Source organism: Oncorhynchus mykiss, chromosome 26, assembly GCF_057628025.1.
Source record: "Oncorhynchus mykiss isolate SJ-2025 chromosome 26, ASM5762802v1, whole genome shotgun sequence".
NCBI classification, from domain to species: Eukaryota; Metazoa; Chordata; class Actinopteri; order Salmoniformes; family Salmonidae; genus Oncorhynchus; species Oncorhynchus mykiss.
In genome coordinates, this window is record NC_143047.1 from 45,524,117 (window position 1) to 45,547,082 (window position 22,966).

The window sequence follows — 22,966 nt, forward strand, 5'->3', positions numbered from 1 at the left end:
CAGCCACCGCATGCTCCTCCTCGTCTCCCGACAGCGCGGTGGGCCTCGTCTCCCTGCGGCGCGGTGGGCCTCGTCTCCCTGCGGCGCGGTGGGCCTCGTCTCCCTGCGGCGCGGTGGGCCTCGTCTCCCCGCGGCGCGGTGGGCCTCTTCTCCCCGCGGCGCGGTGGGCCTCTTCTCCCCGCGGCGCGGTGGGCCTCTTCTCCCCGCGGCGCGGTGGGCCTCTTCTCCCCGCGGCGCGGTGGGCCTCTTCTCCCCGCGGCGCGGTGGGCCTCTTCTCCCCGCGGCGCGGTGGGCCTCTTCTCCCCGCGGCGCGGTGGGCCTCTTCTCCCCGCGGCGCGGTGGGCCTCGTCTCCCCGCGGCGCGGTGGGTCGTATCACAGATTCCAGATGGTGTCGACATCATTACATTTTTCATGTGTTTTTTAAGTAGAATGTGCGTTTTAAAGAGTCCCCAGAAGATCTCTGCATCATTTGTGTGGGGTTGCCAGGCAACCTGTCTATATCCCGAACTGTATTTACAAAGCATCTCAAAGTAGCAGTGCTGGTCTAGGATCAGGTTCCCCGTCTTATTCAATAGGATTTAAAAGGCCAAACTGATCCTAGATCAGCACTCGGGACACTGCGAATATGGACCCAGACCTAGACCTCATCTTTCCTCCGCTCTCATCACTGAGCCAGGTCTAGACCTCCTCTTTCCTCCTCTCTCATCACTGAGCCAGGTCTGGACCTCCTCTTTCCTCCTCTCTCATCACTGAGCCAGGTCTAGACCTCTTTCTTCCTCTCATCACTGAGCCAGGTCTAGACCTCCTCTTTCCTCCTCTCTCATCACTGAGCCAGGTATAGACCTCCTCTTTCCTCCTCTCTCATCACTGAGCCAGGTCTAGACCTCCTCTTTCCTCCTCTCTCATTACTGAGCCAGGTCTGGACCTCCTCTCTCATCTCTGTCAGAGTGCTACTGTCTGGAAAAGCAGTATAGAAATCGAATCAATTGCAGTTACCAGAGGTGGGACCAAGTCATTGTTTTACAAGTCACAAGTAAGTCTCAAGTCTTAGCACAAGTCAAGGCCGTCAAGTCTCAAGTTCTAGACTTTGAGTTTCGAGTCCTAAACAAGTCATAATGTGCTCTTCACCAAATGTAATACCATTTCATATTTTTAACAGTAATAGTTAGTATATTACATTCTCGGAAATCAGGAATGCTTTTAAAAATATATTTATTACTATCCAAGTAAACTTTATATTTCCATTGAAAAACATGGGTATCCATAAGAAAGCGCCCCCCCAATAGCAATCGAGGATCGCTATGGGGCTCAATCGGGTGATGTAGGCTTGCACACAATCGCCCAACCTTAACACACACGCACACACACTCTCTCTGTGTGGTTACAGTAGGCTAACGTATGTCAATGGTTTTAGGAACAGCAGTAACATCAGGTAGGATTTAGGCTACCAACTGTCTAGCCAGTTGTAGCTCAATCTTGGGTGCAATGATCACGTTCCCACACTGACTGACTGACTGACTGACTGTGTGGAGGCTCATTGATTTAACGTTGCATTAGCCTACTGGCAACGTTATGAATGATATCGCTGTCGGCTGTATTCGCCACGACTTATCGTTCTTTGTGCATCTTCAAATGGCGAACAAAGTTGTAAAATTGTTGCGTCTCCGTCTGTCATTTTCTTCCCGCATGTTTTGTAAGTTGCAATCCGTTTTGTTGTTGATACAGCGTCGTCTTTATATCACAAAATAAACATTTTGGAGATCATCTTTCCAAGGGCTCCATCTGAATTCACCCCCCCCCCCCCCGACGTTCCTCTGCACTGCCACGCACAACTTTTTCTCAGCTGGCACAATTTGATTGGCTGCTGTCCGATTCAAACTGTAATCCGTTAAATTAAGAAGGTGATGCGCTGCACAATTGTTTTTTTTTTTAATAGCATCATTTTTAATATTTGGGCTTGGGGAGGGTGTCAGGTCGAGTCAAAAGGCTCAAGTCCAAGTTGAGTTGCAAGTCATCATATTTGTGACTCGAGTCAGACTCTAGTCCAAGTCATGTGACTCGAGTCCACACCTCTGGCAGTTACTCACCGTGAGGACTTCAGAATGCATCAGGAAATGTTTTGTATGTGACATGTCTCTTATTCACTTATAGTTTTCCTTCTAGAACTTGTTGCTAGATAGTATGAATGGTATTTGGAAACCGGAATGTTTTGTCGTTATCGACGACACCTGTGATGTCGTGACAGGTTTCGACCAATCAAGGGAAGACAGGAAGAGCTGAAGGAGATTATCGAGCGGTTCAAGAAGCACGACAACCTGGACAAGGCTTTCAGAGCACTCACCTCTGGAGACTGGTCTAGGCACCACTTCCTACACAAGTCTAAAGCCCAGGAGAAGCTCTTCAAACAACACGTGAGATTACAACACCACCGAGTCACAAATTACACTCTATGCCAGGTCACAAAGGTTCCATAAATAATAATAAATGAAGTGGAGTCTCCACCAATCAACTGATCCAACAACATATATTTTATTAGGTTGGTTATCCACAAGATCCAGTCCCTTATTTTCCTTGTAACTTGTTTGTTTGTTTGTGTTTTCCATTTTGTTCCAGGTATTTGTGTATCTGCGGATGTTTGCGGCTGACAGTGGGTTTGAGATTCTCCCGTGTAACCGCTACTCCTCTGAGCAGAACGGAGCCAAGATCGTGGCCACAAAGGAATGGTGAGGAACGCTGCTTTCTTCTTCACACTTCCTGTTGTTCTGACATCATCGTCATTGAAACGGGCTGACTGTCACACTTCCTGTTGTTCTGACATCATCGTCATTGAAACGGACCGACTGTCACACTTCCTGTTGTTCTGACATCATCGTCATTGAAACGGACCGACTGTCACACTTCCTGTTGTTCTGACATCGTCATTGAAATGGACCGACCAACACTCCCCACTGTTCTGACATCATCTTCATCATTGAAATGGACCGACCTACACACGTCCTGCTGTTCTGACATCATCTTCGTCATTGAAATGGACCAACCTACACTCCCCACTGTTCTGACATCATTGTCATTGAAATGGACCGACCTACACTCCCCACTGTTCTGACATCATCTTCATCATTGAAATGGACCGACCTACACTCCCCACTGTTCTGACATCATCTTCATCATTGAAATGGACCGACCTACACTCCCCACTGTTCTGACATCATCATCATTGAAATGGACCGACCTACACTCCCCACTGTTCTGACATCATCTTCATCATTGAAATGGACCGACCTACACTCCCCACTGTTCTGACATCATCATCATTGAAATGGACCGACCTACACTCCCCACTGTTCTGACATCTTCACCATTGAAATGGACCGACCTACACTCCCCACTGTTCTGACATCATCATCATTGAAATGGACCGACCTACACTCCCCACTGTTCTGACATCATCATCATTGAAATGGACCGACCTACACTCCCCACTGTTCTGACATCATCTTCATCATTGAAATGGACCGACCTACACTCCCCACTGTTCTGACATCTTCACCATTGAAATGGACCGACCTACACTCCCCACTGTTCTGACATCTTCATCATTGAAATGGACCGACCTACACTCCCCACTGTTCTGACATCATCATCATTGAAATGGACCGACCTACACTCCCCACTGTTCTGACATCTTCACCATTGAAATGGACCGACCTACACTCCCCACTGTTCTGACATCATCATCATTGAAATGGACCGACCTACACTCCCCACTGTTCTGACATCATCATCATTGAAATGGACCGACCTACACTCCCCACTGTTCTGACATCATCTTCATCATTGAAATGGACCGACCTACACTCCCCACTGTTCTGACATCTTCACCATTGAAATGGACCGACCTACACTCCCCACTGTTCTGACATCTTCACCATTGAAATGGACCGACCTACACTCCCCACTGTTCTGACATCTTCACCATTGAAATGGACCGACCTACACTCCCCACTGTTCTGACATCATCATCATTGAAATGGACCAATCTTCTCTCAAACCACTGAAATCACTATGCTCTTTAGTCCTTGATTTTCTGTGTCGTATTGATCACGTCCCTTATTTGGATCGACATTCCTTTCTCTCTTTCTCTTCCTTTATTTCTCTTTCTTTCTCTTCCTTTATTTCTCTCTTTCTTTCTCTTGTACTTCAGGAAAAGGAACGATAAGATTGAGTACTTGGTGGGCTGCATCGCCGAGCTGTCGGAGAGCGAGGAGAACATGTTGCTGCGTCACGGGGAGAATGACTTCAGCGTCATGTACTCGACACGCAAGAACTGTGCTCAGCTGTGGCTGGGGCCTGCAGCCTTCATCAACCACGGTACGACAGTCTCCACTGCCAACACCGTACAGGTTGTCATTGGAAATACCAATACCAATATCACTCACTTACCGGTATAAATTACTACACCACATTTTAAATTAATCAAAATATAACAAGTAAACCGACTTACATGAAAAAAATACAGCCAGCACTCCCAAATAGAGTTTACCGATAGCTGTATTCTGGGTAGTTACAATGGACAGATTTATTCTGGACAGTTACAATGGGATGTTTGGGTCCGTCTCCAACACGGAAACAGATAATAGGTGTTTAATATCAGACCCTGGTCTAAAGTAGTGCACTAAATAAGTACCAGGGTGCCGTTTGGGGCGGGTCCTTTGTCAAGTGTTCCAGAAGAGCAATTGAAGTTATGCTGCAGTCTCTCTCTGTGAGGAAACTAGGATCCTAATCTTCTGTGTTGCTTTGTTTTTTCAGATTGCCGGCCAAATTGCAAGGTGAGTGTGACCAAGCCCAGGGCTCAATACAATAAGCTGCTACCCTTGGTGAGTGTGACCAAGCCCAGGGCTCAATACAATAGGCTGCTACCCTTGGTGAGTGTGACAAAGCCCAGGGCTCAATACAATAGACTGCTACCCTTGGTGAGTGTGACCAAGCCCAGGGCTCAATACAATAGGCTGCTACCCTTGGTGAGAGTGATGAAGCCCAGGGCTCAATACAATAGGCTGCTACCCTTGGTGAGAGTGACGAAGCCCAGGGCTCAATACAATAGGCTGCTACCCTTGGTGAGAGTGATGAAGCCCAGGGCTCAATACAATAGTCTGCTACCCTTGGTGAGAGTGACCAAGCCCAGGGCTCAATACAATAGACTGCTACCCTTGGTGAGTGTGACCAAGCCCAGGGCTCAATACAATAGGCTGCTACCCTTGGTGAGAGTGACCAAGCCCAGGGCTCAATACAATAGACTGCTACCCTTGGTGAGTGTGACCAAGCCCAGGGCTCAATACAATAGGCTGCTACCCTTGGTGAGTGTGACCAAGCCCAGGGCTCAATACAATAGGCTGCTACCCTTGGTGAGTGTGACCAAGCCCAGGGCTCAATACAATAGGCTGCTACCCTTGGTGAGTGTGACGAAGCCCAGGGCTCAATACAATAGGCTGCTACCCTTGGTGAGTGTGACCAAGCCCAGGGCTCAATACAATAGGCTGCTACCCTTGGTGAGAGTGACGAAGCCCAGGGCTCAATACAATAAGCTGCTACCCTTGGTGAGAGTGACGAAGCCCAGGGCTCAATACAATAAGCTGCTACCCTTGGTGAGAGTGACGAAGCCCAGGGCTCAATACAATAGGCTGCTACCCTTGGTGAGAGTGACGAAGCCCAGGGCTCAATACAATAGGCTGCTACCCTTGGTGAGAGTGACGAAGCCCAGGGCTCAATACAATAGGCTGCTACCCTTGGTGAGAGTGATGCCCCCAGGGCTCAATACAATAGGCTGCTAACCTTGGTGAGAGTGATGAACCCCAGGGCTCAATACAATAGGCTGCTACCCTTGGTGATTGTGACGAAGCCCAGGGCTCAATACAATAGGCTGCTACCCTTGGTGAGAGTGATGACGCCCCCAGAGCTCAATACAATAGGCTGCTACCCTTGGTGAGAGTGACGAAGCCCAGGGCTCAATACAATAGGCTGCTACCCTTGGTGAGAGTGACGAAGCCCCCAGGGCTCAATACAATAGGCTGCTACCCTTGGTGAGAGTGACGAAGCCCAGGGCTCAATACAATAGGCTGCTACCCTTGGTGAGAGTGACGAAGCCCCCAGGGCTCAATACAATAGGCTGCTACCCTTGGTGAGAGTGATGACGCCCCCAGGGCTCAATACAATAGGCTGCTACCCTTGGTGAGAGTGACGAAGCCCCCAGGGCTCAATACAATAGGCTGCTAACCTTGGTGAGAGTGATGACGCCCCCAGGGCTCAATACAATAGGCTGCTACCCTTGGTGAGAGTGACGAAGCCCAGGGCTCAATACAATAGGCTGCTACCCTTGGTGAGAGTGACGAAGCGCCCAGGGCTCAATACAATAGGCTGCTACCCTTGGTGAGAGTGATGAAGCCCAGGGCTCAATACAATAGACTGCTACCCTTGGTGAGAGTGACGAAGCCCCCAGGGCTCAATACAATAGGCTGCTACCCTTGGTGAGAGTGACGAAGCCCCCAGGGCTCAATACAATAGGCTGCTACCCTTGGTGAGATTGACGAAGCCCAGGGTTCAATACAATAGGCTGCTACCCTTGGTGAGAGTGACGAAGCCCCCAGGGCTCAATACAATAGGCTGCTACCCTTGGTGAGAGTGACGAAGCCCAGGGCTCAATACAATAGACTGCTACCCTTGGTGAGAGTGACGAAGCCCAGGGCTCAATACAATAGGCTGCTACCCTTGGTGAGAGTGACGAAGCCCCCAGGGCTCAATACAATAGGCTGCTACCCTTGGTGAGAGTGACGAAGCCCCCAGGGCTCAATACAATAGGCTGCTACCCTTGGTGAGAGTGACGAAGCCCAGGGCTCAATACAATAGGCTGCTACCCTTGGTGAGAGTGGAATGAGGTTAACACAATACACTTGGTGTATTGATTAAGATGGCAGAAAGAGGGTGGTTCACACACAGACAATAAATTATTACATTGCAAATAATAATATATTTTTTCTTTCTTGGTGACAACAAAAAACACCTTAAAGTTGTGACTGAAAATGTTCACTTCTTTAAAAGTTTTTAATAATTTTCTTTGCTTTGAATGGTTCCCTTCAGTGTTGGGATTCTGCTACCCACCTGTGATTAAAGGTTACCTCAGGGTCCATATTTATAGAGTGCTGATTTTAGGATCATGTCCGTCCCCTCCATATAATCGTATTCATCAAATTGTATTTTGTCATATGTGCTGAATACAACGTAGACCTTACCGTTAAATGCTTATTATAAGCCCTTAACCAACAATAAACTAAAGAAACAACAACAATAACAAGGCTATATACATGGGCACCAATTCAGTGTGCGGAGGGTACAGGCTAGTCGAGGTCATTTGTACATGTAGGTAGGGGTAAAGTGACTATATATAGATAATAAACAGTAACATCAGTGTAGGTAGGGGTAAAGTGACTATATATAGATAATAAACAGTAACGTCAGTGTAGGTAGGGGTAAAGTGACTATATATAGATAATAAACAGTAACATCAGTGTAGGTAGGGGTAAAAGTGACTATATATAGATAATAAACAGTAACATCAGTGTAGGTAGGGGTAAAGTGACTATATATAGATAATAAACAGACAGTAACATCAGTGTAGGTAGGGGTAAAGTGACTATATATAGATAATAAACAGTAACATCAGTGTAGGTAGGGGTAAAGTGACTATATATAGATAATAAACAGACAGTAACATCAGTGTAGGTAGGGGTAAAGTGACTATATATAGATAATAAACAGACAGTAACATCAGTGTAGGTAGGGGTAAAGTGACTATATATAGATAATAAACAGACAGTAACATCAGTGTAGGTAGGGGTAAAGTGACTGTATAGATGATAATAAACAGAGTAACAGTAGTTATCTAAAAGGCTAAACAGATCCTAGATCAGCACGTATTCTCAGAGACTCGTTGTAAATACTGTCCCTGGTGTCTAACTGTTTTAGTTGTGTATCTGGATGGCTGAAGGTGGTAATGAATCTCTAACTGTTTTAGTTGTGTATCTAGATGGCTGAAGGTGGTAATGAGTGTAGTTGTGTATCTAGATGGCTGAAGGTGGTTAATGAGTGTAGTTGTGTATCCAGATGGCTGAAGGTGGTTAATGAGTGTAGTTGTGTATCTAGATGGCTGAAGGTGGTTAATGAGTGTAGTTGTGTATCTAGATGGCAGAAGGTGGTAATGAGTGTAGTTGTGTATCTAGATGGCTGAAGGTGGTTAATGAGTGTAGTTGTGTATCTAGATGGCTGAAGGTGGTAATGAGTGTAGTTGTGTATCTAGATGGCAGAAGGTGGTAATGAGTGTAGTTGTGTATCTAGATGGCTGAAGGTGGTAATGAGTGTAGTTGTGTATCTAGATGGCTGAAGGTGGTAATGAGTGTAGTTGTGTATCTAGATGGCTGAAGGTGGTAATGAGTGTAGTTGTGTATCTAGATGGCTGAAGGTGGTTAATGAGTGTAGTTGTGTATCTAGATGGCTGAAGGTGGTAATGAGTGTAGTTGTGTATCTAGATGGCTGAAGGTGGTAATGAGTGTAGTTGTGTATCTAGATGGCTGAAGGTGGTTAATGAGTGTAGTTGTGTATCTAGATGGCTGAAGGTGGTTAATGAGTGTAGTTGTGTATCTAGATGGCTGAAGGTGGTTAATGAGTGTAGTTGTGTATCTAGATGGCTGAAGGTGGTTAATGAGTGTAGTTGTGTATCTGGATGGCTGAAGGTGGTTAATGAGTGTCTTGGTGTGTTCCAGTTTGTGTCGACGGGTCGTGACACGGCCTGTGTCAAGGTGCTAAGGGACATCGAACCGGGAGAGGAGATCTCCTGTTACTACGGCGACGGATTCTTCGGGGAGAACAACGAATATTGTGAATGCTACACGTGTGAACGGTATGTATGGTCTCGGCGTCCATTTTCTGTTGATTTTGAATAACAACACAAATCTGTTGGTTTTTCCATCTCTCCTTTTTTTTGGGGGGGTACATCATTTGAGGTAATGTGACGTAGAGGCACAATTTAATACACAATAAAACATAAAAACATTTTTTTAATAAGCAGTGTTTATTCATATGGCTGGAGGAATATGAACACAATGTGTTTACCCAAGGCACATTGTGTTGTGACCTTTACTGGTCCGTTTGTTTGTTTGTTTGTTGTACAGACGTCTCACTGGCGCGTTCAAATCCAAGGCCGGGCTGCCGGCGGAGGCTCCGGTGATCAACAGCGCGTACGGGTTACGGGAGACGGACAAGCGCCTGAACCGGCTGAAGAAGATGGAGGCAGGAGGAGAGGGCAGCAGGAACTCCGACAGCCACTCCGTGGGCTCCCACACCGACATAGACTCTCAGGACATGCCAAACACACACACGTGTAAGAACAGGTTGACACCAGGGTTGAAATTAGGGCTGAGGTTTTTGGGGGTTCATTCAGTTTGTGGTTTTAGGTGGATCCCCTCCCCTTGTATTGTTAGAATTCTCTATGCTGAATTTGGGGATTTTTTTATTTTATTTCAAATGTATAAAACAAACCACAATTTGATCTGATGTTTAGTTTCCCCCCTCTCTTCTCCCCCCCCCCCCCCCCACCCAACCCCCCTCAGCTGGAAGGAAAAGGACTTCCTCCAATATGAAGTTCAGCAGAACCAGAACTCGAAGCAGACCGTCTCTTTCCAGAGCACTAACCTCTACCTCACCTTCTAAACAAAGTCACAGAGACACTGGCAGGATACCAAAGAGACTGCGATCCAAACCCGCCAGGCCTTCGCTCTCCAAGGTCCGGTTGCGCAGTAGATGCAGCAGGGGCAGAGGTTCGGAGCCCAAAGCGGCGGTGGCGTCGGCGGCGGCCCGGGGGGAGGTGCTGGGTACCGCCGGGCCTGGTCGCCTGGGTCTCCGGGAGCCGAGGACGTCGCCGCTGTGTAAGGCGGGCGTGTCGGTGAAGACGGAGAAGGATGCACAGGGACCAGTCCAGACAGCACTGGGCCAGCGGGGGTGTCTGACCCGCCATGCGGCCAAGGAGAACAACACCCCGGCAGTCCGCGAGGGCAGCCAGAACCAGCCTTGCACTTACAGGACTCGCAGGTCCACCAGGACCCTGGTAAAGGTCCAGGAGGCTGTACCCGGGTCAGCTGGGGTTAAACTGGAGCCCGGGGGCCTGGAGGGCCACGGCACCGTCCCTGGAGGGGTGGAGATTAAAACTGAGCCTGCTGACCTGGAGCAGTACCTGGGTCACGGGTTGGGCTCGGAGCTGGGCGGAGGTCTGGATGCTGGCTACACGAGCAGAGGGGTATGTACCAGACGCAGCCAGCTCACCCAGCTCCGGCCCGAACGGACGATAAAGTGCGAGGACTCGTCGTACGGCGAGCTGTTCCCGCCGGTAGCGGTGGCCCCGGTGGCGTCCTCCCAACAACCCCGTCACCACCACAGTACTGCCGACACGGCAGACTGCGACAAGATGCTGCTGGGCCTCTCTGTCCCAGAGCACCACTGGGACTACAGGGGGAGCGAGGCCCTCCGGAGGGAGCGGGGGGAGGACAGGGACAAGGGGAGGGAGGACAGGGACAGGGACAAGGGGAGGGAGCCCCTCCGGAGGGAGCGTGGGGAGGACAGGAACAGGAACAAGGGGAGGGAGCCCCTCCGAAGGGAGCGGGGGGAGGACAGGAACAGGAACAAGGGGAGGGAGAAAGGGCGTCGGCATAAAGAGAAGGGAGGTTACCGGAGTCACAGGGGGGACAGAGCGCAGAGCAAAGGGAAGAAGAAACAGCGGATCACGCGCTACGACGCCCAGCTGATCCTGGAGAACAGTGGAGGGATCCCCAAACTGACGCTCCGCCGGCGCAGAGACAGCAGCAGCAGCAAGACCAACGAGCCCAGCGAGCCAATCAGCACGCAGCAGCAGGCTAGCAGCACCACCACGACGCCGCAGCCTACCGCCCAACCCCCGGTCAACTCTTCTTCGTCATCTTCCTCCTCATCAACGTCCAAGATCAGCATTATGTTCAGGAAGGACCCGTCTCAGGACAGGGAGAAGGGCAGTTCCTGCAGCTCCTACCACGTGTCCAAGCTGAACGGGTTTGGGCCTCCCGGGCTCCACAGCACCAGCAGCTCCACCAAGCTGAAGATCCAGCTGAAGAGGGAGGACGACGGACGGGCCCAGACGCACACCGACAACAGGGGGGACACGGAGGGCTGCGGTCTGGGTGGCGGGGCCTTCGGCCTGGAAGCCAGGAACGGTGGGAACCACGTGGGGCACAGGATACAAAACATTGTGGTAGATGAGTCTTCGTCTGATGATGATGAGGAGGAGGAGGAGGAGGAGGATGACTACTTTGACGATGAGTTTGAGGACGATTTCATTCCACTCCCGCCAGCGAAGCGGTTGCGTCTCATCGTGGGGAAAGACTCAATAGACATCGATATCTCATCCCGGAGGAGAGAAGACCAGTCTCTGAGGCTAAACGCCTGATAAAGCTCTCTGAATGGAGTTCATAGCTGCGTCCCAAATGTCAAACTGTTCCCTATGCTGTGCACTACTTTTGTGTGTGGTAAATAGCAGTACACTAGGTAGGGAATAGGGTGCCATTTTGGGACTCAAGTCCATCACTCCACCTTTTACATGTACAGAAAACACTTGACTCACTAATCAACTGTTGTGTTGATGATGTTTAAAGAAGTACAGTCATTTAAAACATTAAAAAATAACTTATAAAGTTGCAACAAAAAAAGAAAACTACGCGAATCAGAAGGAAGATGTTTGTATAAATGAAAAAGTGAATGCACTTCTGTCATGATTTAATATTCATAATGAACATGAATATTGTAGAAGGTGTACAGATATTATGGTGACTATCCTCTTGTCCCACAGACAGACTTATTGAACTTTTTTATTTTACATTTTGTCTCACAGTACGCAATTCTAAACTCTGTTGGCAAACCAGACTCTTTTTTTGTTGTTTTGTTTTATTTTTAAATTGAGTTTTTGTAAAAACCCCATATTATATGGGGATATGGGTCCAGTAACGTTCTGATAGGGATCAATCCATTCAGTTGTAGTAATAATGACAGGTTTCTATAACCGTTCCAACTCATGAGTGAACTCAGTCCCACCAACACACTGGAATCATAGTGGGTTCTATCAGCTGCTCATCAGGGTCTTGAGCTCCGTTCCAATTCCGGAAACAAACAGGAATTCCGAATTGGAATTGGAATCTCTCAGTTTGCTTCCTTGTCTGAATTGAAATGGAATTGAGTCCAACCCTGCTCCTCCTGTCCTCCTGGCTGTGTTTTTTTGTTATTCTCTAAGAGAACGTTGACCCTGGCTGCAATATCCCAAATGTGTTTAAAGCTCACACAGTACTGTTTACAGCATGATGGGTAATGGGTCATTGACAAGCCAACAAATGGACCAATGTTTTGGTAATTTTTAAGCTTCATTTCTGATTTCTGGGGCCTCTGATTGGGTTTTGACTAGATCGTATACGGCTACGGACAGAATCAACTTCCTAGCAGGTTAGGAGAATTAGGTTAAAGGTTAGGGAAAGGGTTGGGGTTAGCTGAAATGCTAATATTCTACCCGACTCCAACGTACAACGATGAATTTTTTACCGTTGTTGTATACCAGGGGTGTCAAACTCATTCCACGGAGGGCCAAAGTGTCTGCTGTTTTTGTTGGTTGTTCCTTTTAAGACCTTGACAACCAGGTCAGATGAGTTTCCTTACTAATTAGGTGACCTTGAGTCATCAATCGAGTACAAGTGGAGGAGCGAAAACCGGCATCCACTTTAGCCCTCCGTAGAACACATGCTGTATACCGTCTAGCCACGAGAGGTTTAACGTTTTTAAACACTAATCTGTTAAATGAATACATGGCGTGTACGCTGTCTGCTGTTTTTTTTTATTTTAAACACGTCATCAGGAAGTAACACGAAGAAGACCAGAAGTCATGTGACAGGAAGACTGAATCATGTTCTGGAAAACGAGTTCAGACTCACCAGAGTATTTAGTTGTTGTTTTTCTTTAGCTCCAAATCAAACATAATGAACACATGACGACTTCATCGAAATGTTATCCCCAACGAAATAGTCATTTTTCACAAACAGTATTAGGTGCCTTACAAACAACTCTTGGGGGGGGGGGGGGGGGGGGGGGGGGGATCTGTCGAAGGCCTAGTTTTTTAGAAAAAAATGATTATCAGAAGGTGAAGAACTGTAGGTCGTCCCTCGGTAACTGTAACTACGGGAACACTCCCCCCCCCCCAGTCTTTCTGTATAGTCTTTCTGTTTGAGTTATTTTAGGGCTGGTTTCCCAGACATATTCAGACTAGCCTCGAACTACCAAGCTATTCTCCATCAACTGTTTTTGTTTTAGTCTTTAATCCTTGTCTGGGAAACCAGTCTTTTTAGTGTGGAAGTACTGAACTGCCAGATTTAATCAAGGGATCAACTGAGATGAATGTTAACTCCACTTTCTGTTGTCCTGTACTGTTCATATCACCAGCAAGCAGCGGATCACAGTGATAAACAGGGGTTGTGTTCATGTAGGCACAAAAAGAGGAGGGGAGGGGGGCTTCCTTGACTTGTCCAATAAGAAATTGTCACTTTTTTTTCCCTTTTTTTTTTCTGTTGCAAAACATTTTCTGTTGTGTGCCCTAATGAACACAACCCTGGCTATACCGTGTACCTCCCCCTGTATGGACGCCGGTCACTCTCCATTCTGTACTGTTCCAGGTGTTACTGTGTGATCTTATGTTCAATAGCCAGCTGTCGACATTTCTGATTTGATGAAATTCAATAACAACAAACAAACAAACAAACAAAGAAATGTGAATCGTTTGCAGACATTTTTTTAGTGTTGCGTTGGGTTAGTGGGGGGGGAAACACTTAAAACAGACCTTTAAACCAGAGCAGTGCTTTTATGTCCAGTATGTAAAACAACATCACGTGAACACACCCTGTACTTATTTAACCGTTTTGGAATACTTGAAAACATAAAGTTTCTTTGTGAGAATAAACTTATTTTTCTGTGGTTAATGTCTTGCTTCTAAACATGTTAGAATAAGGAATTATTCAACTCATTTTTTTTTTATATATATATTTTTTTGGTATCTGAAATGTTTCCAATACTTTAAGCCTACTGAACGTGGAGCCTGGGTCTCGTATTCACTAGGAACCAAACGGCAGGGATCTACCAAAAAAATGTGTCCCAATAATAAATGTTTTTACCTATGGTGTACACTAATGAATACTACCCCAAGTGAATGCACTTCCCATCCAATCAATACATATGATCAAACTACCAGGGAGAAGGAAACACAATAAGTAGGGCTGTAGAAGTGGGCCGTCTCAGTTGTACGGAGTACCCCTGGCAGTCATGATAGAGGTCTTTTTCAAAGGGCTTCTTTTTTTAATTTTATTTTTTAAGTCTTGGGACTAATGTATTTTTCACTAGGCTCTGTTGCCTGGATACAGCGGTTAAGCAGGAAGTTGTTTTCTATGTAGTGAGTGGAGATGGTTTGTCTGGTTTGACCTATTCCATAACAACAGCCCCTTGCAAGTTTTACATGACTGATGTATCAACTAAACACAGGCCGAGCACCACCTCCTGGAACTGACCATGTCTTAGCTGGAACTCAGCCTAGCTTTGTTTAATACAATGACTGTTGTAGCCTAGCCTAGCTTTGTTTAATACAATGACTGTGGTAGCCTAGCCTAGCGTAGTTTAATACAATGACTGTGGTAGCCTAGCCTAGCGTAGTTTAATACAATGACTCTGGTAGCCTAGCCTAGCTTAGTTTAATACAATGACTGTGGTAGCCTAGCCTTGCTTAGTTTAATACAAAGACTCTGGTAGCCTAGCCTAGCGTAGTTTAATACAATGACTGTGGTAGCCTAGCCTTGCTTAATTCAATACAATGACTGTGGTAGCCTAGCCTAGCTTAGTTTAAAACAATGACTCTGGTAGCCTAGCCTAGCGTAGTTTAATACAATGACTGCGGTAGCCTAGGCTAGCTTAGTTTAATACAATGACTGTGGTAGCCTAGCGCAGCTTAGTTTAATACAATGACTGTGGTAGCCTAGCCTTGCTTAGTTTAATACAATGATTGTGGTAGCCTAGCCTAGCTTAGTTTAATACAATGACTGTGGTGGCGTAGCCTAGCTTAGTTCAATACAATGACTGTGATATGTGGTAGCCTAGCTTAGTTCAATACACTGACTGAGATATGTGGTAGCCTAGCCTAGGTTAGTTTAATACACTGACTGTAATATGTGGTAGCCTAGCTTAGTTCAATACACTGACTGTGATATGTGGTAGCCTAGCCTAGGTTAGTTTAATACACTGACTGTAATATGTGGTAGCCTAGCTTAGTTTAATACACTGACTGTGATATGTGGTAGCCTAGCTTAGTTTAATACACTGACTGTGATATGTGGTAGCCTAGCTTAGTTTAATACACTGACTTTGATATGTGGTAGCCTAGCTTAGTTCAATACACTGACTGTGATATGTGGTAGCCTAGCCTAGCTTAGTTTAATACACTGACTTTGATATGTGGTAGCCTAGCCTAGTTTAATACACTGACTGTGATATGTGGTAGCCTAGCTTAGTACACTGACTGTGATATGTGGTAGCCTAGCTTAGTACACTGACTGTGATATGTGGTAGCCTAGCTTAGTACACTGACTGTGATATGTGGTAGCCTAGCTTAGTTCAATACACTGACTGTGATATGTGGTAGCCTAGCTTAGTTCAATACACTGACTGTGATATGTGGTAGCCTAGCCTAGCTTAGTACACTGACTGTGATATGTGGTAGCCTAGCCTAGCTTAGTTCAATACACTGACTGTGATATGTGGTAGCCTAGCTTAGTTTAATACACTGACTGTGATATATGGTAGCCTAGCCTAGCTTAGTTCAATACACTGACTGTGATATGTGGTAGCCTAGCTTAGTTCAATACACTGACTGTGATATGTGGTAGCCTAGCCTAGTTTAATACACTGACTGTTATATGTGGTAGCCTAGCTTAGTTCAATACACTGACTGTGATATGTGGTAGCCTAGCCTAGTTTAATACACTGACTGTGATATGTGGTAGCCTAGCCTAGTTTAATACACTGACTGTGATATGTGGTAGCCTAGCCTAGCTTAGTTTAATACACTGACTGTGATATGTGGTAACCTAGCCTAGTTCAATACACTGACTGTGATATGTGGTAGCCTAGCTTAGTTCAATACACTGACTGTGATATGTGGTAGCCTAGCTTAGTTCAATACACTGACTGTGATATGTGGTAGCCTAGCCTAGTTTAATACACTGACTGTAATATGTGGTAGCCTAGCCTAGTTCAATACACTGACTGTGATATGTGGTAGCCTAGCTTAGTTCAATACACTGACTGTGATATGTGGTAGCCTAGCTTAGTTCAATACACTGACTGTGATATGTGGTAGCCTAGCCTAGTTTAATACACTGACTGTGATATGTGGTAGCCTAGTCTAGCTTAGTTTAATACACTGACTGTGATATGTGGTAGCCTAGCTTAGTTCAATACACTGACTGTGATATGTGGTAGCCTAGCCTAGTTCAATACACTGACTGTGATATGTGGTAGCCTAGGTTAGTTTAATACACTGACTGTAATATGTGGTAGCCTAGCTTAGTTCAATACACTGACTGTGATATGTGGTAGCCTAGCCTAGGTTAGTTTAATACACTGACTGTAATATGTGGTAGCCTAGCTTAGTTTAATACACTGACTGTGATATGTGGTAGCCTAGCTTAGTTTAATACACTGACTGTGATATGTGGTAGCCTAGCTTAGTTTAATACACTGACTTTGATATGTGGTAGCCTAGCTTAGTTCAATACACTGACTGTGATATGTGGTAGCCTAGCCTAGCTTAGTTTAATACACTGACTTTGATATGTGGTAGCCTAGCCTAGTTTAATACACTGACTGTGATATGTGGTAGCCTAGCTTAGTACACTGACTGTGATATGTGGTAGCCTAGCTTAGTACACTGACTGTGATATGTGGTAGCCTAGCTTAGTACACTGACTGTGATATGTGGTAGCCTAGCTTAGTTCAATACACTGACTGTGATATGTGGTAGCCTAGCTTAGTTCAATACACTGACTGTGATATGTGGTAGCCTAGCCTAGCTTAGTACACTGACTGTGATATGTGGTAGCCTAGCCTAGCTTAGTTCAATACACTGACTGTGATATGTGGTAGCCTAGCTTAGTTCAATACACTGTCTTTGATATGTGGTAGCCTAGCCTAGCTTAGTTCAATACACTGACTGTGATATGTGGTAGCCTAGCTTAGTTCAATACACTGACTGTGATATGTGGTAGCCTAGCCTAGTTTAATACACTGACTGTTATATGTGGTAGCCTAGCTTAGTTCAATACACTGACTGTGATATGTGGTAGCCTAGCCTAGTTTAATACACTGACTGTGATATGTGGTAGCCTAGCCTAGTTTAATACACTGACTGTGATATGTGGTAGCCTAGCCTAGCTTAGTTTAATACACTGACTGTGATATGTGGTAACCTAGCCTAGTTCAATACACTGACTGTGATATGTGGTAGCCTAGCTTAGTTCAATACACTGACTGTGATATGTGGTAGCCTAGCCTAGCTTAGTTTAATACACTGACTTTGATATGTGGTAGCCTAGCCTAGTTTAATACACTGACTGTGATATGTGGTAGCCTAGCTTAGTACACTGACTGTGATATGTGGTAGCCTAGCTTAGTACACTGACTGTGATATGTGGTAGCCTAGCTTAGTACACTGACTGTGATATGTGGTAGCCTAGCTTAGTTCAATACACTGACTGTGATATGTGGTAGCCTAGCTTAGTTCAATACACTGACTGTGATATGTGGTAGCCTAGCCTAGCTTAGGACACTGACTGTGATATGTGGTAGCCTAGCCTAGCTTAGTTCAATACACTGACTGTGATATGTGGTAGCCTAGCTTAGTTTAATACACTGACTGTGATATATGGTAGCCTAGCCTAGCTTAGTTCAATACACTGACTGTGATATGTGGTAGCCTAGCTTAGTTCAATACACTGACTGTGATATGTGGTAGCCTAGCCTAGTTTAATACACTGACTGTTATATGTGGTAGCCTAGCTTAGTTCAATACACTGACTGTGATATGTGGTAGCCTAGCCTAGTTTAATACACTGACTGTGATATGTGGTAGCCTAGCCTAGTTTAATACACTGACTGTGATATGTGGTAGCCTAGCCTAGCTTAGTTTAATACACTGACTGTGATATGTGGTAACCTAGCCTAGTTCAATACACTGACTGTGATATGTGGTAGCCTAGCTTAGTTCAATACACTGACTGTGATATGTGGTAGCCTAGCTTAGTTCAATACACTGACTGTGATATGTGGTAGCCTAGCCTAGTTTAATACACTGACTGTAATATGTGGTAGCCTAGCCTAGTTCAATACACTGACTGTGATATGTGGTAGCCTAGCTTAGTTCAATACACTGACTGTGATATGTGGTAGCCTAGCTTAGTTCAATACACTGACTGTGATATGTGGTAGCCTAGCCTAGTTTAATACACTGACTGTGATATGTGGTAGCCTAGTCTAGCTTAGTTTAATACACTGACTGTGATATGTGGTAGCCTAGCTTAGTTCAATACACTGACTGTGATATGTGGTAGCCTAGCCTAGTTCAATACACTGACTGTGATATGTGGTAGCCTAGGTTAGTTTAATACACTGACTGTAATATGTGGTAGCCTAGCTTAGTTCAATACACTGACTGTGATATGTGGTAGCCTAGCCTAGGTTAGTTTAATACACTGACTGTAATATGTGGTAGCCTAGCTTAGTTTAATACACTGACTGTGATATGTGGTAGCCTAGCTTAGTTTAATACACTGACTGTGATATGTGGTAGCCTAGCTTAGTTTAATACACTGACTTTGATATGTGGTAGCCTAGCTTAGTTCAATACACTGACTGTGATATGTGGTAGCCTAGCCTAGCTTAGTTTAATACACTGACTTTGATATGTGGTAGCCTAGCCTAGTTTAATACACTGACTGTGATATGTGGTAGCCTAGCTTAGTACACTGACTGTGATATGTGGTAGCCTAGCTTAGTACACTGACTGTGATATGTGGTAGCCTAGCTTAGTACACTGACTGTGATATGTGGTAGCCTAGCTTAGTTCAATACACTGACTGTGATATGTGGTAGCCTAGCTTAGTTCAATACACTGACTGTGATATGTGGTAGCCTAGCCTAGCTTAGTACACTGACTGTGATATGTGGTAGCCTAGCCTAGCTTAGTTCAATACACTGACTGTGATATGTGGTAGCCTAGCTTAGTTCAATACACTGTCTTTGATATGTGGTAGCCTAGCCTAGCTTAGTTCAATACACTGACTGTGATATGTGGTAGCCTAGCTTAGTTCAATACACTGACTGTGATATGTGGTAGCCTAGCCTAGTTTAATACACTGACTGTTATATGTGGTAGCCTAGCTTAGTTCAATACACTGACTGTGATATGTGGTAGCCTAGCCTAGTTTAATACACTGACTGTGATATGTGGTAGCCTAGCCTAGTTTAATACACTGACTGTGATATGTGGTAGCCTAGCCTAGCTTAGTTTAATACACTGACTGTGATATGTGGTAACCTAGCCTAGTTCAATACACTGACTGTGATATGTGGTAGCCTAGCTTAGTTCAATACACTGACTGTGATATGTGGTAGCCTAGCTTAGTTCAATACACTGACTGTGATATGTGGTAGCCTAGCCTAGTTTAATACACTGACTGTGATATGTGGTAGCCTAGCTTAGTTCAATACACTGACTGTAATATGTGGTAGCCTAGCTTAGTTCAATACACTGACTGTGATATGTGGTAGCCTAGCTTAGTTTAATACACTGACTGTGATATGTGGTAGCCTAGCTTAGTTTCATACACTGACTGTGATATGTGGTAGCCTAGCTTAGTTTCATACACTGACTGTGATATGTGGTAGCCTAGCCTAGTTTAATACACTGACTGTGATATGTGGTAGCCTAGCCTAGCTTAGTTAAATACACTGACTGTGATATGTGGTAGCCTAGCTTAGTTTAATACACTGACTGTGATATGTGGTAGCCTAGCTTAGTTCAACACACTGACTGTGATATGTGGTAGCCTAGCCTAGTTTAATACACTGACTGTGATATGTGGTAGCCTAGCCTAGCTTAGTTTAATACACTGACTGTGATATGTGATAGCCTAGCCTAGCATAGTTCAATACACTGACTGTGATATGTGGTAGCCTAGCCTAGTTTAATACACTGACTGTGATATGTGGTAGCCTAGCCTAGTTTAATACACTGACTGTGATATGTGGTAGCCTAGCCTAGCTTAGTTTAATACACTGACTGTGATATGTGATAGCCTAGCCTAGCATAGTTCAATACACTGACTGTGATATGTGGTAGCCTAGCTTAGTTCAATACACTGGTTGTGATATGTGGTAGCCTAGCTTAGTTCAATACACTGACTGTGATATGTGGTAGCCTAGCTTAGTTCAATACACTGACTGATATGTGGTAGCCTAGCCTAGCTTAGTACACTGACTGTGATATGTGGTAGCCTAGCTTAGTTCAATACACGACTGTGATATGTGGTAGCCTAGCTTAGTTCAATACACTGACTGTGATATGTGGTAGCCTAGCTTAGTTTAATACACTGACTGTGATATGTGGTAGCCTAGCTTAGTTTAATACACTGACTGTGATATGTGATAGCCTAGCTTAGTTTAATACACTGACTGTGATATGTGGTAGCCTAGCTTAGTTTAATACACTGACTGTGATATGTGGTAGCCTAGCTTAGTTTAATACACTGACTGTGATATGTGATAGCCTAGCTTAGTTTAATACACTGACTGTGATATGTGGTAGCCTAGCTTAGTTTAATACACTGACTGTGATATGTGGTAGCCTAGCTTAGTTTAATACACTGACTGTGATATGTGGTAGCCTAGCCTAGTTCAATACACTGACTGTGATATGTGGTAGCCTAGCTTAGTTCAATACACTGACTGTGATATGTGGTAGCCTAGCCTAGCATAGCTTAGTTCAATACACTGACTGTGAGTCACTCTGGATAAGAACATTATACCAAATGACTAAAATGTTCCTGGAACAGAGAACATCTTAATCTGAAACTGCCAAACAACTGGACCTGTCAATCAGTCTGCCGTGTTGATCCTGTATTTTATAACGATCAGGCTGTGACAGACAGCTGAAATACGATGGACTTGTCAGTACAAAGAAAGAGGGAGGTTTAATTCCAGAATGGTGAGGATTCAGGAGGAAAGGACAACCCTACCCAGCGGAGGGAGCTGTCTCTGTATTTACCACGCAGGTTACATCCTCCTATAATGAACCTGTGTAACAGAAGGGGGGGGGGGGGGGATTTCAACTTCAAGACTTTTCAATAATCTGATGCATGTTTTCACTTATGATGGAATTTAGTTGACCTACTGATTGACCTTAGTTGACCTACTGATTGACCTTAGTTGACCTACTGATTGACCTTAGTTGACCTACTGATTGACCTTAGTTGACCTACTGATTGACCTTAGTTGACCTTAGTTGACCTACTGATTGACCTTAGTTGACCTACTGATTGACCTTAGTTGACCTACTGATTGACCTTAGTTGACTTACTGATTGACATTAGTTGACCTACTGATTGACCTTAGTTGACCGACTGATTGACCTTAATTGATTGTGTGTGTGTGTTGTGACCATTGAGATTTGCTGTTCTTAATTGTGTGAACATTGTTACCCACCCTCCTCAGACTGGAGCATCTCCTGGCAGTTCACACCCTCTTTATAAATCTGGGGATCACAGTTAGGCCTCCATCCCCTCTGTTAGGCCTCCATCCCCTCTGTTAGACCTCTATACCCTCTGTTAGGCCTCTAGACCCTCTGTTAGGCCTCTAGACCCTCTGTTAGGCCCCTAGACCCTCTGTTAGGCCTCCAGACCCTCTGTTAGGCCTCCAGACCCTCTGTTAGGCCTCCATCCCCTCTGTTAGGCCTCCATCCCCTCTGTTAGGCCTCCATCCCCTCTGTTAGGCCTCTAGACCCTCTGTTAAGCCTCCAGACCCTCTGTTAGGCCTCCAGACCCTCTGTTAGGCCTATATACCCTCTGTTAGGCCTCCATCCCCTCTGTTAGGTCTCCATCCCCTCTGTTAGGTCTCCATCCCCTCTGTTAGGTCTCCATCCCCTCTGTTAGGTCTCCAGACCCTCTGTTAGGCCTCCAGACCCTCTGTTAGGCCTCCAGACCCTCTGTTAGGCCTCCAGACCCTCTGTTAGGCCTCCAGACCCTCTGTTAGGCCTCCAGACCCTCTGTTAGGCCTCCAGACCCTCTGTTAGGTCTCCATCCCCTCTGTTAGGCCTCCATCCCCTCTGTTAGGCCTCTAGACCCTCTGTTAGGCCTCTAGGCCCTCTGTTAGGTCTCCATACCCTCTGTTAGGCCTCCATCCCCTCTGTTAGGCCTCCATCCCCTCTGTTAGGCCTCTAGACCCTCTGTTAGGCCTCCACCCCCCTGTTAGGCATCTATACCCTCTGTTAGGCCTCCAGATCCTCTGTTAGGCCTCCAGACCCTCTGTTCGGGCTGCACGGGGAGATGGAGATGATGGTGGGAAGTTTGGGATTAACTGGGTTAAAATCTTCCTAGAAGTCAGGAAAATGACATGGGACATTCCAAAATGGGGGATTTTTCCAAGGAAAAAAGTAATTATTGGTAGTTTTTTAACATGGTTTAGAGTAAAACTACAGTTGCAAGGCCTTGAAAGGCACTTAGCCCTCTCTCCTAGAGACAGACAAACACATGTACTTGGCCCTCC

At 45.6% G+C, this 22,966-nt stretch overlaps 1 protein-coding gene across 7 annotated transcripts in view; it reads left to right on the forward strand.

The window, feature by feature from the left end:
• The window catches only part of LOC110526840 (histone-lysine N-methyltransferase KMT5B), a 34,689-nt gene extending 20,609 nt beyond the window's left edge, over window positions 1-14,080 (forward strand). For all 7 annotated transcript variants that reach the window (XM_036981630.2, XM_036981629.2, XM_090223260.1 and 4 more), the window contains exons 4-10: window positions 2,247-2,412; window positions 2,615-2,724; window positions 4,206-4,372; window positions 4,811-4,830; window positions 8,815-8,951; window positions 9,223-9,431; window positions 9,661-14,080. In XM_036981630.2, the coding sequence (XP_036837525.2) occupies window positions 2,247-2,412; window positions 2,615-2,724; window positions 4,206-4,372; window positions 4,811-4,830; window positions 8,815-8,951; window positions 9,223-9,431; window positions 9,661-11,522 (2,671 nt within the window). In that variant the 3' untranslated portion in view covers window positions 11,523-14,080. The remainder of the gene's footprint in view (window positions 1-2,246; window positions 2,413-2,614; window positions 2,725-4,205; window positions 4,373-4,810; window positions 4,831-8,814; window positions 8,952-9,222; window positions 9,432-9,660) is intronic.
• Window positions 14,081-22,966: the final 8,886 nt, after the last annotated feature.